Genomic DNA, 17,251 nt, shown 5'->3' on the forward strand with positions numbered 1-17,251 from the left:
ATGGAGTACTACGTGGCAATGAGAAAGAATGAAATATGGCCTTTTGTAGCAATGTGGATAGAACTGGAGAGTGTTATGCTAAGTGAAATAAGCCATACAGAGAAAGACAGATATCATATGTTTTCACTCTTATGTGGATCCTGAGAAGCTTAACAGAAACCAATGGGGGAGGGGAAGGAGGAAAAAAAAAAAAGAGGTTAGAGTGGGAGACAGCCAAAGCATAAGAGACTGTTAAAAACTGAGAACAAACTGCGGGTTGATGGGGGGTGGGAGGGAGGGGAGGGTGGGTGATGGGTATTGAGGAGGGCACCTTTTGGGATGAGCACTGGGTGTTGTATGGAAACCAATTTGACAATAAATTTCATATATTAAAAAAAAAAAGAAACACGGCATCATGTTATAAAAATAAAAAACTCAAACCACCTCTGAGAACGATATTCTCAATTAGACCAACAAACAGAAAAAGAACCTGAAGATGCGTAAAAGTCCTGACCAAACACGTTACAGGCATGTCAGGAAGCAGTAGGTTCCAAGGACCATCACATGTAGTTACACAGTTGCTCAAATAAAGGCCCTAGAGTACTTTCAGGCTCTCTGTGAAACACTCATATATATTTTTTCATCTAATGTCTAAAAGTGTCTAAAAGACTCTATAAAAGTATAGACCATCAAGATTTCTGCATTATGGTACTGAGGTTTAGAAGTGTTGTTGGATAACCTAGTCAAAAGCACACTGCGAATAACAGAGCCTGATCTGAGTTCGTGATCTTAAATACCATGCCACATAATCCACACCCTCGGTCATCTGTTGTTTTTCACCAAATCTCCAAAGGGCTGAAGGGAAACACCTCTTTCAAAGACTTACTAAAATTTCCGGAAGTATATTAACCAAAAAACACTTGAAGATGGTCAAGAAATAGTAAACATTTGTTAATGTTGAAATAATTTATCCTAAATGAAAACATTAACAGAATTTTTGAATCTGCCACTTCTATTGCTAAGGGACAAATTTCTATCTAAAAATTATAATGACTGTGTGACTGGCTTAGGAGTAAAGGCAGACTATATACACTTAAAGCATTCCTTTCTTTTGCTTTTAAGAAATGAAATCTTCCAGGAAGATAGAGAAGGACACCGCAAACTTACTTTGACCTGAGGGTAGGACTTCTTGTTCTTTTCACTAGACGCACCAGGGAGTCCACCGTGGGATGGGCCTTCACATACATAACGGAAACGAAATCCTCTCTGCAAAGGTGAATACGGAGCCAACAAGTTTGAGAAATACTTATTAAAAATTGTAGGAACAAAGTTATATACACATTTTAAATTCTTGTGTATATCAAATGAGAGAGGAAAAGCATCAACTGTGAAAGAGGACTCTGCAAATGAGAACCACTTTTCCCATAATCTTATTATGAACATTGATGCGAATTGATACTTGTCCACTGATCTGTGGCTTAGAAGCCAGGTCCCTAACCCTGCAGAACCTCTCCTGCTGGGCACATGTGGAGAGTGAACTGCTGGAGAGTTTAAGCCTCGGACTCGACATGTTGCAGCTTGTTTGAATCAGAGCTTCCTCGTCTCAAATTGCTGCTGCCAAGCTCTGAACTTGGCCATATTACTGAGTTATGCTGCTTTGACTCCTACTTAAAGGAATTCCTTTATCTACTCTGATTACAGTTGATTCAGAGGGAATAAGAAATGTCCTGTTAAATATACTGCATCAGTGTTGCAGAACACATCCTATGCAACAGTTCAGAAGATAAGGTTTGGACTTCATGGTTATTGATATTATCAAGCTCAATCTTGATATAGTAACTGACCTGGATGAATCCAAAACCAGATAATCCTTTTCGATATGGTTAACTCAAGAATTCTACAGATATAGTAGATCAGTGAAGAGTTAGCTGGAAGGCTTTGCCATGTGTACTACTTACTGTGGGCTGATAAACATGGAAGCTCCATGTTTTGTTTTGCTTTTTTAATCTATACAAATGAGACGATTAGACAAGACCATCTGTAAGGTCTATTCCAGTTCTAGCGTTTTATGATTTACAAAGATAACAGTTATAATTGTGCATATCTATATACGAAGAATAAAACAAGGACCGTTATGAAAATGGATCGGATATTAAGGGAGCTTAGCATTAAGGGAGATTTCATTGTTTTTCCTGAAAGACTCAACTTTGTAATGATGTCAATCAATATGTAGTGGTGTTATAGTTTAAACTTAACCAGACAGTTCTTCTTTTTTCGAATCCTTTTCAAATGTCTTAATATGCTCTATGGGACATCCTCACCTTTCATTTATTTTTACAGTGGGATTGATTTCATATAAACAGTGCCAGATCACTAGGCCATTGGGAGGTCCGCACACCCATCACTTGCTGGTAGGGGCTTTCTACCGTGCATACTCTTTTAAGAATTGCAAAGCCTGGCAAATGCAAAGATTTTAACAGCTTTGAGCCCATGGGACAGTGTAAAAATTCTTGCCCTCCTTAGATTGCACTACATTTCATTATGCATCATAGGGTCTTGAAATAATCTGAATGATCCAGGGGCCCTGAACTAATTGAAACCTCTGGTAAGCATCTGGAACTGCCCCTATATTTTCTGAAAATTTTCTGATCAATCTTAAAGCATATTTCACGAGATGAGGAAGGTCTGAAGTAAATTCCCTAGTGTGGGAAAGTTCCTCAAGTCACACATGGATCTAGAGTGTGCAATCAACTCAACAAATCGGGACTTAAAACAACTTTTGCCTATGACTCCTCAGGAGATATCAAACCTAATACCAGGGAAACCTTTTGAGGTGAGGTTAGTCCTTAGGAGCAATTCCTCTGTTTAGCTTCTTACAAAATTTAAACTAAAAAATAAGTTACAAATTCAGCCCTATACCTTTTGTAGACAGAGGCTGTTGGCTTGTTTTTATTAATTATATGAGCTTTCTAAAAGCATGAAAAAGCAGCAGCATGTGCAACACGAGCCTCCAGAATTGACTAACCATAAAGATAGAGATTTATTGACTATTAATCTATTTAAATACAACTTCCGTTTTTAAACAGCATTAGATAATTAGCACTGAATAATATGCAACGAACTGGATATTCTAAAGATTAGTAGTCTACGTTATGACTCATGTCTGTCAGAGCTGGGGACAACGATGGCAAAGGAAAAAGAACATTCTCCTAATTTTTATTTTAAAAATGAAAAAAAAATTAATGAAGAAATTCATTATTTTTAATCACAAAATCCCTTTAGGACAGGTGGAGAAACATATACATGTGTACTTTAAATTTATTATTATTATTTTTTTTCAGGAAGATAAGATGTCTTCACATGCATAGTTCTAAATGTGTTTCTGATTCTAAATTTTGAGATTAGAGGTTTGTCGATCCACAGCCATTCATTTTGGTAACTCCATTTGCTTACAATGAGTCATCAACCTCAAAGGCAAGGGCTATGTCCATCCGGTCAGAAAGTTTGATTTAAAGACAATCTTTTTACTTTCACTGCAGTCAGACATCAAAATAACTTCGGTTTGGTAAACAAACACACTGTTTTACTCAGGCAAGCTTTCACACATCTACGTAGAGTGAATTAAATTTTGAAATTTGGAACTACACAACCCCATAGGTAAATCATAAGTGTCCATTTTTTTTTTATGACTCTTGGACCCATAATAAGGAACTGCATTTAAAAATTCTTATTGTAGTGTTATGCTTATAAAAATAGTATTTGAAAAACATGCTTTTCCTGGTATGCAGAGAAACAGATCTTAGCTTGATTTCTCACTTTCGTGGATTACACAGATTTTACAAGCTAGAAAATTTTCTGGGTGGCCAGACTGCTGAGCAGACTTCTAGGGGATAAACTTCCACGGGGAGGGTCCTTGAGAGACTTAGCTACTTCTTGAGAGAAGTCACCGCTAAAGAACTGGACATGGAGGTAAAGCAAAGGTGAATCACGCTGGCAGCCCACGGAGTCAGTCTGCCACAGCAAGCAAGTAGAATAACGCTCCCAAGTCTCGTGTGGCTTTCCTGTCCCCACCTCAAAAACTTTTACCTCAGGTCAGCCTTATCATGATAGTTAAGACAGTTATAGCCTGTAAATTCTGACCCCAATCCAAGTACATGTTACAATTACAGTAACCATGATGGAAGCTTTATTTAAGTTCTTGACCTAGTTAGCATTCATTTAATGTTACACAATGCAAAAGTGTTACACTCACTCAGTGGAGCTACGAAAAGCATTAAGAAAGGTTTTGGGTAATAACTCCAAGACAGCAAGTATATGCATCCCCAGTCACACAAATGTGGTAAGCACATCCATTCAGAGATTTATTGACTTTGTCTTCATTCTGTGGGGGCCTATACTATTCCTCTACCAATCCCCCTAATAATTGAGCTCTCCTCACTATAAGGAAGTATTAAGATTCTCTTTCCTCCTTTTTCATAGCAATGGTCCCATCCAATTTCCAATAAATATTTATCCACAGAGTTGGAGCACAGTGAGGAAGCCACTTCTATTCCCAGGCATCCTCTATAAAACCTAGTGGTGAGAGGAAGAGCCTGATGAAATGAAATGCTCCTCTTTTGTCTCCAAAGGGGTCGAGTCTAAAGCTAACACGAGACAAAAGAGGACTCAACTGTCCATTTGAATACTTTATCTACACCCTACTGGTACTTCTAGCCTTTTAGGTCACATGTTCCAAAGACAAAACAGAAAAGGCTGGAGCTTTTGAAGGAAGGAAGAAGGCTAAGAAGTACCACATGTGCACGGACAGGGTTGATGGGTGTAACTCAGTGTATACGAAAAGCCTATCTCCTTAAACATGAAAATGAATGGAGACAACTCTGCCTTTCGTAGGAGTGGCTGGTAAGCAAAGGTGGTGGAGATCGTGAGATACCAAGGATCTACAATCGTCTAGGTTTTACAGAACTACGTACTGAGGCTCAGGACACTTAGAAGAATGACTAATGAAGTAGGCGAATAAAGTTGTTACACAATTTGGGCTGGGTGTTGAACTTCTAGATAAGCTACTTCCTTCATAAAGTTCACTTATTTTATTCGGTGCTTGAGATATTAATAGGAACCTTATGGATCTAACATTGAAAGAGGAAGTCCCATCCCTTTAATCATCTTACCTGTTTAGGTTGCTCTAATATTTGAAGGTATGGACCATCTGCTGAACATGAAAACAACAAACAGAAAGCAAAAGAAACTGTGAGCCATCTCACATTTGCTATAAAATATAAAGCAAGTAAAAACTGAAATTATGTCTTTAAATAGAGGTTTCAAATTCATTTTTTAGCTAAAATTCCATAATGATATGACGTGCCTTCCTCAATTGAAGAGCAAATTTATTCTTAACAAGTTCTATATCTCTAGAGACTCACAATAAATAAACATTTGCTGAACCCCAAGAAACGGCGAGATGTCTGTCAGGCAAGGACAAAGATGTCAATAGCTTCACAATCTTGTCTACTAACAAAGCATTTTTGAAATGACACAAATACCAGTTAAAAGCAGCAACCATTTCCTGGGCACCATGACATTTCCTTTTGCCTTCACATCATTAGACACAGACTTCCATTCCTCAAAGAGAATGTGCTCAGTGTGAAAGTATAAGAGGCTAAGCTAGCGCCTACACGTGTGAAATACACAGATAATGATCTCAGGCTACCTGCCTTTCCTGATGCTAAGTATTCGGTTACTTCCCCTTATTTGAATCCCTAAGTACTGCTTTTGTTTCCCAATTGGCCAGATTGTTTCTTTTCCCTCCCAAATCTAATTTGGTCTGTCAGACATAGTGGACTTTTCCTGTTAATCCATAGTTTTTGATGTTTGTATACAACTTCTGAATACTGTGCCAAATTCTTCTAAAATGGCACAAATATTTTATAAAATCCTGAAAATAATTTAATTGAAGATAGGTGCATTGTAATTAATTATTAAAAACACATAAAGAAAACTAGAAGTTTAATCTATACCCTGACTATACCTGCCTTGGAAATTCAAAGGAAAATCAGAATCTCTGATAGTATAAATACAAACTGTTCAATATGAGAAAGTCTCTAAGTTCCCCAGCTGGTTTCTATGTCAATAGTATAATAACCCATAGTTCTGCAATAAATAGAGGCATATGGTGTTTCTCACTCATTTGACTGTAAATTAAGATGTTTGATACTAACAAAATTCTAGGAGAATGCATCTGTGCTCGTTTCAGTTCACTGTCTCTTAGCCTGAAGTTCATTCTTTTAATAACAGAAGTTTACATTATTTTATTTATTATTTAAATAATTTTTCAAGTTTATTTTTTAATGAGAGAGAGAGAGAGCGAGCACAAGCTGGGGAGAGGCAGACAGAGAGAGGGAGACCCAGAATCTGAAGCAGGCTCTAGGCTCTGAGCTGTCAGCACAGAGCCCAATGTGGAGCTCAAACCCATAAACCCCAAGATCATGACCTGAGCCGAAGTCAGACGTTTAACTGACTGAGCCACCCGGGAGCCCCCATATTATTTTAGATAAATACATTTACAAGGAAGATTTAATCCTTTATGTTGAAATTAAAAATAGACTATAACTTAAGAGAGAATTTATTTTTATCTTTTCTGTATTATGATGAATCAGGATAAGGCTAGAAAACCGGAGCAACAAAGGTAGAATTATTTCCTGCTATTAGGCAAGAAATTTACAAGGAAGTCAGTTGAAAAATGACTGAATCTAGTAAAATATACACAAGAAAGGAAAAATGGGTAGTGGCTGGCCAAGGTATATGTAATTTAAGAAAATTATCTTCTCTTCTCTGTATGAAATTTATCCCTGGACACTTTCAAATGCTTCTAAAAAAACTGCAGTTTAAAAATTCCAAAAACTGGCTAGAATTTAATTTTTGATAAGGAAATAAAACTGCTTAGCAATAGAAATATTTTCACACTACTAATATAGCCTGCGTGATAACGTAACAAATCTACTCATAAAAACATTCCCTCTAGAATGCTAAATCAAGAAGAGAGGTCTCTAAAAAAGCAACTTTTGTATGTCATGGAAAATACAGAAGAGTTGGATCACATCTACATTAAATTTCAAGTCTCTCACTTATTAACTCTTCTAAAAATACTTGAAGTGTTGCTATTATTTTTGCTGTATGGTTTTATTTCCTTTTAAATATGTGAAATTCCAAGGTTTGGGAATTTTATTAGTGAAATGGGGCCACTTTTCTCTTTTAGTGAACACACTTAAAAGTTGAGCCAACTAGAAAATTAGATTTGATATGCGTATATTCATTTTAATGCCAATTTTCTTTTGGCCACATTTCAATGCCATGAAGTAACATCCTATTATGTAGAGAAATTTAAATTACAGTATATATATTATGGACTTAAAAGTTATACCATATCCCACAGAATTTTTAACACGTGGTAGAACTAATAATAGTTTTAGATTTCAAGAAGATAAAACAGTCCATATGAGAATTGCAAGTTAATATTGGTTTACATAACCTTTCTATCCCTTTAAAATGTGAGTAAAACATCCATACATCTTGAATCATAAAAATTGGACCATGCCACTGCAACAAAGAGGGAAAATCCTAGCAGTAAAAATGATGAGGTAATAAGTGGAATATGAGGTTTTGAGGTATAATTTTGAAAGTTTTTCTAATACTATGGCAAAATAATTTCTACAACATGAAGCTCTGACCACAATATTTATGGAGACGTTTCTTTTGATAATCGTATTTCAACCTCCATAAACGTGATGTAATAAAAACAAAGCATCTACTCAGGGTACTGTTTGGCATTTACAGGGCATTAAATGGAAATGTTTATGTCTTCTCAGGGCAAAAACAAGTTCTTAAGAGTTTCAATAAAGCATTGATACTAAGAAAGATACTTTGAACCCCAGAATAAAAAGTTCACAGGAAACACATAAGTTACCAAGATATTTACTTGTTCACAGGAAGCTGACCTAGAGCTCAGATTGGACAGCACTTCAAGGGACCTCAGATACGGCAGCCTGCATAGTATGTTTTGTGGGGTAAAAAGAGAAAGGCCTCAGCAATACAACTTCTACTAGGGAAGGTGAACATATACCAGATTTACTTTTTCCCTCCAAGAATACCTAGAAATACATAATAGAGATAAAAATGCAGAAAAACAGTCTTACCTAAAAAAAAGAAAAGTGCGTACCATAGTTACAATACAACAATAATTACAAGCGAGAACGGTACAAACTGGAAAGTCTCCCAAGAAGACAAGGAAGTCCACAGTAAAGAAAAGAGCTGATGTCCATCTCAGTGATTACAACGCTCTCTGTTTGTTTTTTTAATTTTTTAAGTAATCTCTACATCCAATGTGGGGCTCACACTTGTGACCCCGAGATCAACAGTCACATGCTCTGCTGACTAAGCCGGCCACATGCCCTAGTTACAAAACTCTTTGTTTTATATACAACTTCCATAATTTACTCACACTGCCTCAGAACATCTGTTAAGTCCCACTGGTGACTGGAGGAGCACATAAAAAGAGCCATCACATAAGGCTGACATACAAATCAATTAACAGAGAGAGACTAAATGAATTGGTTTTTTAAATCACTCATATGAGATTCAACAATTTGACAATGGTGATAATGCAGTCATGTTAGAAGGAAGGATGATTATCATGAGTTTTCTCCAATTCGTCAGAATGTGAAGCTAAAAGCTTTTTTAAAAGACGATTTTTCTACTGAGATGATTCTTATGATTTTTGTAAACTTTGTTTCCCCAGTGCCCAGCATACTGGATGGCACATAATAGGAGCTCAAATAAATGCTTGGGGAATAGATCTGAGAAGCTGAGACTACCTCACATACACACATACATACATACATATATGTATATATATACACGTATGTGTATATATATATACATGTGTGTGTGTGTGTGTATACACACACACACACACACACATACACACACACACACACACATATATATTCTCTGTCAGGAGTTATATAGAACCTAGAGCTAACAAGATTGAGTGAAAAGGAAAATGATACAAGTAAAAAAATTCCTTCTGAGCTGTCTTGGTAGATATCACTAACAATTTAAGTCAGACAATGGGTAAATGGGATAGAATATTTTCATGCAAATATAGTTCAAAAAAGTATAGTGAGGGGCACCTGGGTGGCTCAGTTCGTTAACCAAGCGACCAACTCTTGATTTCTGCTTGGGTCATGATCTCACGGTTCATGAGATTGAGCCCCATGTCGGGTTCCATGCTGACGGGGAGTGGAGCCTGATGGGATCCTTTCTCTCCCTCTCTGCCCCTCCCCTGCTTGAGCACAAGCGCATGTGCAATCATGCTGTCTACCAAAACAAATAAATAAAACTTGAAAAGAAAAGTATGGTATAGTGAAAGTTGGTTTTTTAAAACATAAATCACCACTTCCTTTCTAGGCATCTTACTGACTTTCTAAAAGAAGCTATTAGCAAATCTTGAATTTAAAAAAAAGCAAAAACAAAACATGTGACAGAGAAACAGAGATGAGGAGTTTTCTTACCTGTAGGTAGGGGCATCTCTGGTTGAAATATTTCTGGATTAAATATCGTATGAGTCAAAGGATCCAAATGAAACATCTGTAAAAAAGAAAATGTAAATAAGTCGACCCTTATTTTTCCAACATCGTATTAAATATTTGAATTTGCTACACATAAACCAGTTATTGGAAGAAAAACTAAAGCGAAAAAAAAATCTGAAAATATTTCAAATCAGTATTTTAAAAATATGTTCATGAGACCTAGCTGAGTTCTCACGTGTACAGAACTTTACATGTGGGCTCATTTTTTTGTGACAAAGGGATTTGAGAAGAATGGCCTAGCTACAAAGTCCAGAGAAGCCAGCACCCAGTATAGCTTGCTTACCAGGATATCTTCAGGGCCCAGTGTATGTTTAAAACAGAGAGGATCCTTAATCTTTTTTTAACAAATGACTTAAAACCTGTACTCTCTGAGAAATATGAGCATAAGAATATGATCTTAGAAATCCTAGAAATATTTCTTTGATAATGGTAAATGAACTACTCTAGCCATACGACTTCAAAGCCTGTAAGACTTAGGCAACAGCCCTGGAACAATTTACAGAAAAACTGAAAATATAACTTATGGTCTGAGCAGCAGATATAACTGAGCCCTGAGCTCCCTCCTTTCTTTTTTTCCACCTTTGCTTAACTAGCACAGTGCAGAGTACCTGAAATCTAGTGGGTGTGGCAGGCTGGATAATGGCTCCCCTTAAGACACCTACATCCTAATCCCCAGAACCTTGAATGCTATCTCATAGAGCAAAAGGAGTTTGCAGATGTTAGTAAATTAAGAATATGGACATAGAGAGCTACTTTTAAATTATCCAAGTGGGCCCAATAAGAGGGATGGAGGAGGTAGAAATGAAGGTAGGAGGTGTGACAGTGGAAATAAGAAGTTGAAGTGATGAGGGTGTCACAAGCCAAGGAATGGAAGCAACCTCTAGAAGCTCAAGGAGGCAAAGAAAGGAAAGCCTCCAGAAGGAACGAGCCCTTCCAACACCTGGACTTCAGACTTCTGACACTTAGACTGTAAGAGAATACATTTGTGTTATTTTAAGTTACTAAATGTGTGGTAATTTGTTACAGTAGCCAACAGAGAACTCATACAGTGGGCAGGGATCATGTGTTGATTCAATTACATATTCTATCCTGGTAAGTTACTAATAATTACTTATCCCAAGAGAAAATTTTCTTTCCATTTAGTTCATTTAGGACTTAAAATTCATATTTCTGGGGCTCCTGGGTGGCTCAGTCGGTTATGTGTCCAACTCTTGATTTTAGCTCAGGTCATGATCCCATGGTTTGTGAGTTCAAGCCCTGCGTTGGGCTCAGTGCTGACAGTGCGGAGCCTGCTTGGGATTCTCTCTCTCTCTCTCTCTGCCCCTCCCCTGCTCAAGCTCTGTCCTCTCTCAAAATAAATAAATAAACTTTAAATAATTAAATAAAATTCATATTTCTGGGCTTAGCATTTGTTTCAACCTAAATAAGTCATCTGTTTGAAATATCTGTGGGCTGCATAAAAACCAAACCATATTTCATATTTGTGATATACTAGTCAGTAAGTGTGCTAGAGCTGGTATTAAACAAAAAGAAAAACCAGCATTGCAATTTGCTCCTTTTCTTTATTAGTATCATATCAGAGGTTCCTGGAACCTAAGATCCTAGTATGCCTAGTTAAATGAAACGTAAGAAATACAGAGTTTAAATAAAGAACGCTTCAGATCCAGTTGTGAGGTATGCAAATTTTCAATTGAGGAACAGCAAATGTGCTCCACACTTCAATGCTTAAGAGTAAAGTTCATCTACGCTATTCATTGTTCGCTGGAAAGGAAATATAGGAATCAAAAATCGTTATTGCAAAAACAGGCCCCACCGTATAGAGAGTATTCAGCAGTCTCAGAGCAGAAGAGATGACCTAGCAACTAATGTCGTCCTTAGGGTCCTGCAGGTGGCTAAAATGACTGAGTAGAGGGCAGAGCACTGGTCTGAGGAGAGATACATACATTCCACTTCTGACAAGGAAGACAAGCCGTGTTGTGCCCTGCAGCTTGCATTGTATATTAGGTTATGGTTGGAGAGCAAATTCCAGAATACATTAAAACACTGAGGATAGCTCACTGAGGACACGTGACCCTCAGGATATATACACCATTAAGCTTCAGACAAGAAAAAAAAAACCCCATACTACAAGGACCTCTTGCTTCAAAAATGGAAATATCAGAACATACCCCACCCCTGTTGCTGATGATCACAAAAGTGCCCACATAAGAAAAACTCTCGAAATGAATGTTTTCAGCAGGTTTTACTTTTGTGTGGCATAAAGGACCATCTCTTGCTGATAAGATTTCCTGTGTATAGACAGGAAAGCATGGTCTAAAACCAAGCAGAACATGCTTGTTAGAGTTTGCCTTTAAATGTTAGAGACAGCATATTAAAAGTGAAAGGTAAAACACAGGTTTTGATAATATGAGTAGCCAAATATCTTTTTTGCTGTAATCAAAGAAAATGTTCCTAGATTGATCCCTCTAACACCATTTGTATAATAAAATTCCACAGGAGCATCTTAATGTGAAAAGCTATGCCCACCCATTCTTTCTAAATAAATCAGAACATTATCAACAGTAATGAATGCTACACAAGCCCATTTTATTTGAAGAAGTGATACCAGATCCCTTAAAAACTATTTCACTTTTGGTTTTATTTTCCTGATTGCTTGCATGCATAAATTTGGAAAATCCATTTTTTAGGTGGTAGCCACCAAAGTTTTAATGTGAAATGATTACGAATCTTGGACTAGGGTGTCCTGGTACCTAGTTTTCTCTCTCTTTGTCTCGCCTAGCAAACTACATTTTCCAAATCGCAGCTTACATGGGCTTTCTCTGGAAAGTCACTCATAATCCTGCTCTGCCCTCCAGGTAGTAGAGCAATCCCTTTCAACATTTCTGGCTCATTTTGTGCAGAATACTATGATGACATTTATCACCATATAGAAACTGTTCATACCTCTGTAGCTTGTATTAGAATGGCAGCTATATTAGGGTGTGTGTATCACTTCTGTAGTCCTCCTTAGTCAATGTTCTGATATGTAGTAATGCCTCAACAAACAGCTGATGAATGAATAAATCTCAATATTTTAAATACTTCTTAAAAATCATCACATTAAAAATTTAATATTGCTATTATACTTACCCTAGTGCCTGAAAGTTGCTTTCAAATGGTTTATCTAACATACATATAATATAAAAAATATAAAACACATGTCTATGTGTGAATAGACACAGAGAGAAAGAGAGGGAGGCAGGAGAGAGGGAGACAGAGGGAAAGATGGGGAAGAAGCAAAATATTAATAACCAACAAAGATTTGTTGAGTATTCAATATTTCTATAGGCCTGAAATTTTTCAAAGTAAAAAGTTGGGCGAAAAAGTTGGTATCCCTTCTTAATTGAAAATAGAATTATAATGAACAGTTTTATGTTCCTAAAACATATTCATTGCCCATTCAGTCTTTTCAACACCCCTTAGAGTGGGGGGGCCAGCATTCCTATTCCTTATTTCTTTGCAAATAAGAAAAGTGGGACTGGGGGGGGAGGCAGGTGTAAGTGATTCCTCAAGTTTAAAGAGCCGTTTGTTCAGTGGCAGCCAGCACCTACATAAAGATACTCGAATTCTAAGGCCAAGGTCTTTTCACTACACTAATCTTCCTCCTCATCAGATGAATTTTAAATACTTTGTGTTCCCCCCACAAAAGATACATTCAAGCTCTAATCCCCAGTACCTGTGTACTTTACTTAGAAATAGAGTCTTTGCAGAAGTAATCAACTTAAGATGAGGTCAGGCGGAAGGGTGGGCCCTAAATCCAATGACTGGTGACTGCATCAGAGAAGAGAGAGGGAGATTTGGATACAGAGACACAGGGAAGAAGGCGGTCTGCAGGAATGATGCAGCCACAGGCAAGGAGCACCGAGGGTTGCTGGTGACCACCAGAAGCTTGGAGAGAGGCCTGGGACAGATTTTCCTTCAGAACTTCCAGAAGGAACCAACCCTGTCATCATGTTGATTTTGGATTTTGGTATTCTAGCCTCCAGAACAGTGAGAGAATATATTTCCGTTTTTTTAAGCCACGTGGTTTGTGATAATTTGTTACTGTAGCCCTAGGAAATTAATATGGTAGTTATCATTTGATCTGTAGATATATAATTTTTATGCAACAGTATGTGTGATGAAAGGGTTTCAGTTACTTATTTTCTATGGCATGTCCTCTCTGACCGTACATGTAGGGACAAGGAAACTGCAAAGACAATTTAAAATAAATTTTTACCAATTTTAGAGTTTTCCTGATAAATATGGTGGCTGTTTCTATATATTTTAAAATATAATTACATTTATTAAAAATTATCAGTTAAATTATAATACTCACTTGTTCATGTGCTCCCAAATATGAATCGTCTTCTGCCATTCTGGAGCTATATATCAAAACAAAACAAAACTGTAAGAATGGAATGACACTTAAGAATATCGGACAAAGGGCTAGTATCCAAAATCTATAAAGAGCTCACCAAACTCCACACCCGAAAAACAAATAACCCAGTGAAGAAATGGGCAGAAAACAGGAATAGACACTTCTCTAAAGAAGACATACGGATGGCCAACAGGCACATGAAAAGATGCTCAACGTCGCTCCTCATCAGGGAAATACAAATCAAAACCACACTCAGATATCACCTCACGCCAGTCAGAGTGGCCAATATGAACAAATCAGGAGACTATAGATGCTGACGAGGATGTGGAAAAACGGGAAACCTCTTGCACTGTTGGTGGGAATGCAAATTGGTGCAGCCACTCTGGAAAACAGTGTGGAGGTTCCTCAGAAAATTAAAAATAGACCTACCCTATGACCCAGCAATAGCACTGCTAGGAATTTGCCCAAGGGATACAGGAGTACTGATGCATAGGGGCACTTGTACCCCAATGTTTAGAGCAGCACTCTCAACAATAGCCAAATTATGGAAAGAGCCTAAATGTCCATCAACTGATGAATGGATAAAGAAATTGTGGTTTATAGACACAATGGAGTACTACGTGGCAATGAGAAAGAACGAAATATGGCCCTTTGTAGCAACGTGGATGGAACTGGAGAGTGTGATGCTAAGTGAAATAAGCCATACAGAGAAAGACAGATACCATATGTTTTCACTCTTATGTGGGTCCTGAGAAACTTAACAGAAACCCATGGAGAAGGGGAAGGAAATAAAAAAAAAGAGGTTAGAGTGGAAGAGAGCCAAAGCATAAGAGACTCTTAAAAACTGAGAACAAACTGCGGGTTGATGGGGGGGTGGGAGGGAGGGGAGGGTGGGTGATGGGTATTGAGGAGGGCACCTTTTGGGATGAGCACTGGGTGTTGTATGGAAACCAATTTGACAATAAATTTCATATATTGAAAAAAAAAACTAAAAAAAAAAAAAAAAGAATTCCATCAGGTAGGGGGCGCCTGGGTGGCTCAGTTGGTTAAGCGTCCGACTCTTGATCTGGGCTCACAATCTTATGGTTTGTGAGATGGAGCCCCTTGTCAGGCTCTGCCTTCATAGCACAGAGCCTGCTTGGGATTCTGTCTCTCCCTCTCTCTGCCTTCCCTCTCCCACCCCCCAAACCTCATTCACAGTCTCTCTCGAAATAAATAAACTTAAAAAAAAAAAAAAAAAAAAAAAGAATCCCACCATGCAGGAGTAAACCATATTATTCCAGTAAGACCAAACATAATCCTTTTAAAAAGATTTTAGGAGGGGAACATCTTCCTTAGAAGAGTAGTTCCTCTTTGGAATCTGAATCTAACAGCAGGAAAATTGCACCATCGAGGAATTCACACTTATGTACAATCCGAAATCCTTATGTCAAGCTCACAACAGTGTCCTAGAGTCTGGTACAATCCATCCTCTGCATAAAGATCATACACACTCACATTCTTAGGTCATTCCTTTTTGTCACCATCTAGACTTGAAGGATTTAGTCTTAGCTCTTTGTGCAGATTATTTTCCAACCTTTCAAGAATTCTGTGATGGTCCTAGAACTGTGTCCAAGTTTTCTACCTGCTTCTTGAGCTAAGAAGCTCCGAGAAGGTCCTCCTGCCTCACACTTCCTTAGAATTAGGGATGGCCATTTGATGAAACGCTCACCGGTGGGCCATTGGAACTACTACGTGCCATTCCCAGGTCTATTACTATAGGTCCTTGACATGCTTCCTTCGTGGTTTTGTTTCTTTTTCTCTTTCCTGCTGGATAAGACCTAGACGTGAAGAAGACCCAGCCTCTACCACATAGATGATGATAAGTGGCAGCTGACGCTGGTGGTGATGTAGAAAGAAATAAATTCCCTTGTTCTTTAACCTCATGTATCGTGGGGTCTCGCTATTACAACAGTCTAGTCTTTACCCTAATGACTACATTACCTAACAGTCTAGTAAGGACAAAGTCCTCCAAAGAGGATCCTGGCTTCCAATGAAATCCTCTCCTGCTAGTGACCTCTGTGACTTATAAGGAGTGGACAAGCCTTGTGAGGATTGCTAGTGGGATACAAAGCAGTGTCCAGCTTCAGCAAAAGGGAAAAGGCTACATCCTATGGAATAAGAACTCCATGCAGATTTTAAAGAAATATTTGTCTCAAATCAGAAAGATTTATAATGCAATATTCCTGCTGAAGATTTACAAATAACTGTAATCAATTAAGATAAGCAGTTAGATAAAGGAAAATTGCCCTGATACCATAGAAAGGAATTAAGTGATTCAAAATTCCAGAGTTCTTCCACTGCTGGGTGTGTGACTCTGGATATATGGCCTCTGTTTCCTTATATGTAAAATGAAAGGTTTTGATGGGATGGACCTTTGAAAACAGTAGAATTTGTTGAGCTTGGAGTTATGTTAGTTAGCTAAAAAATGCTTATTGAAAGAACAAATCACAACTCTTTTTGTAAACCTGGATTTTTATATGTACTTAGGTATATATCTATATTCAAGAATCACTATAGGGGTGCCTGGGTGGCTCAGTCAGTTAAGCGTCTGACTTCAGCTCAGGTCATGATCTCACGGTTTGTGGGTTCGAGCCCCACGTCAGGCTCATGCTGACAGCTCAGAGCCTGGAGCCTGCTTCGGATTCTCTCTCTCTCTCTCTCTCTCTCTCTCTCTCTCTCTCTCTGTGTGTCCCTCCCCCACTTGTTCTCTCTCTCTCTCAAAAATAAACACTTAAAAGAAAAGAATCACTATAATAAATTTCAGGTATTTAAAGAATACTAATAAAATAATAAGTGTTACCTTGAAATACAGTGCTAATACCAGTTATAATACTCTTGGGAACAATCCTTATTCTTAGAACACTACAGGACTCCAAACTTCCAAGAAAAATATTAAGACAATTTTTTTTATCTTTAGGTTTTTCGTTAATGTGAGCTGACTACGTGAATCCTCTCAAACAATCTTAGCACATGGTCTTCAAAACAGAGGTGAGACTGTTGACTTACTAAAATGACAGAATCCATTCAGTACCTGTTACTCTGATTATATATGTGTGTGTAGATGTGTACATACATCTGTGGATGGTTTCCTGAACTTTGAATGGATAGATTCAGTAGCAAGTGGCCCTCACTCTGATTTTAAAACTCATTCTTATCATGATCATTACTGTAGTTAAAACTTTAATTA

At 37.7% G+C, this 17,251-nt stretch overlaps 1 protein-coding gene across 2 annotated transcripts in view; it reads right to left on the reverse strand.

Annotated features, from left to right (window-relative positions):
* The window catches only part of NFKB1 (nuclear factor kappa B subunit 1), a 119,237-nt gene that overhangs the window by 79,550 nt on the left and 22,436 nt on the right, over positions 1 to 17,251 (reverse strand). The window contains exons 2-5 of one of the 2 annotated variants that reach the window (XM_007080953.3): positions 13,981 to 14,026; positions 9,546 to 9,621; positions 5,148 to 5,185; positions 1,147 to 1,245 (exon numbers count right to left, since the gene is read on the reverse strand). In XM_007080953.3, coding sequence (XP_007081015.2) covers positions 1,147 to 1,245; positions 5,148 to 5,185; positions 9,546 to 9,621; positions 13,981 to 14,019 — 252 coding nt within the window. In that variant the 5' untranslated portion in view covers positions 14,020 to 14,026. Of the gene's footprint in view, positions 1 to 1,146; positions 1,246 to 5,147; positions 5,189 to 9,545; positions 9,622 to 13,980; positions 14,027 to 17,251 lie in introns of both variants that reach the window. The other variant, XM_007080952.3, reaches the window with a different exon arrangement.

Source organism: Panthera tigris, chromosome B1, assembly GCF_018350195.1.
Source record: "Panthera tigris isolate Pti1 chromosome B1, P.tigris_Pti1_mat1.1, whole genome shotgun sequence".
Classification (NCBI taxonomy): domain Eukaryota; kingdom Metazoa; phylum Chordata; class Mammalia; order Carnivora; family Felidae; genus Panthera; species Panthera tigris.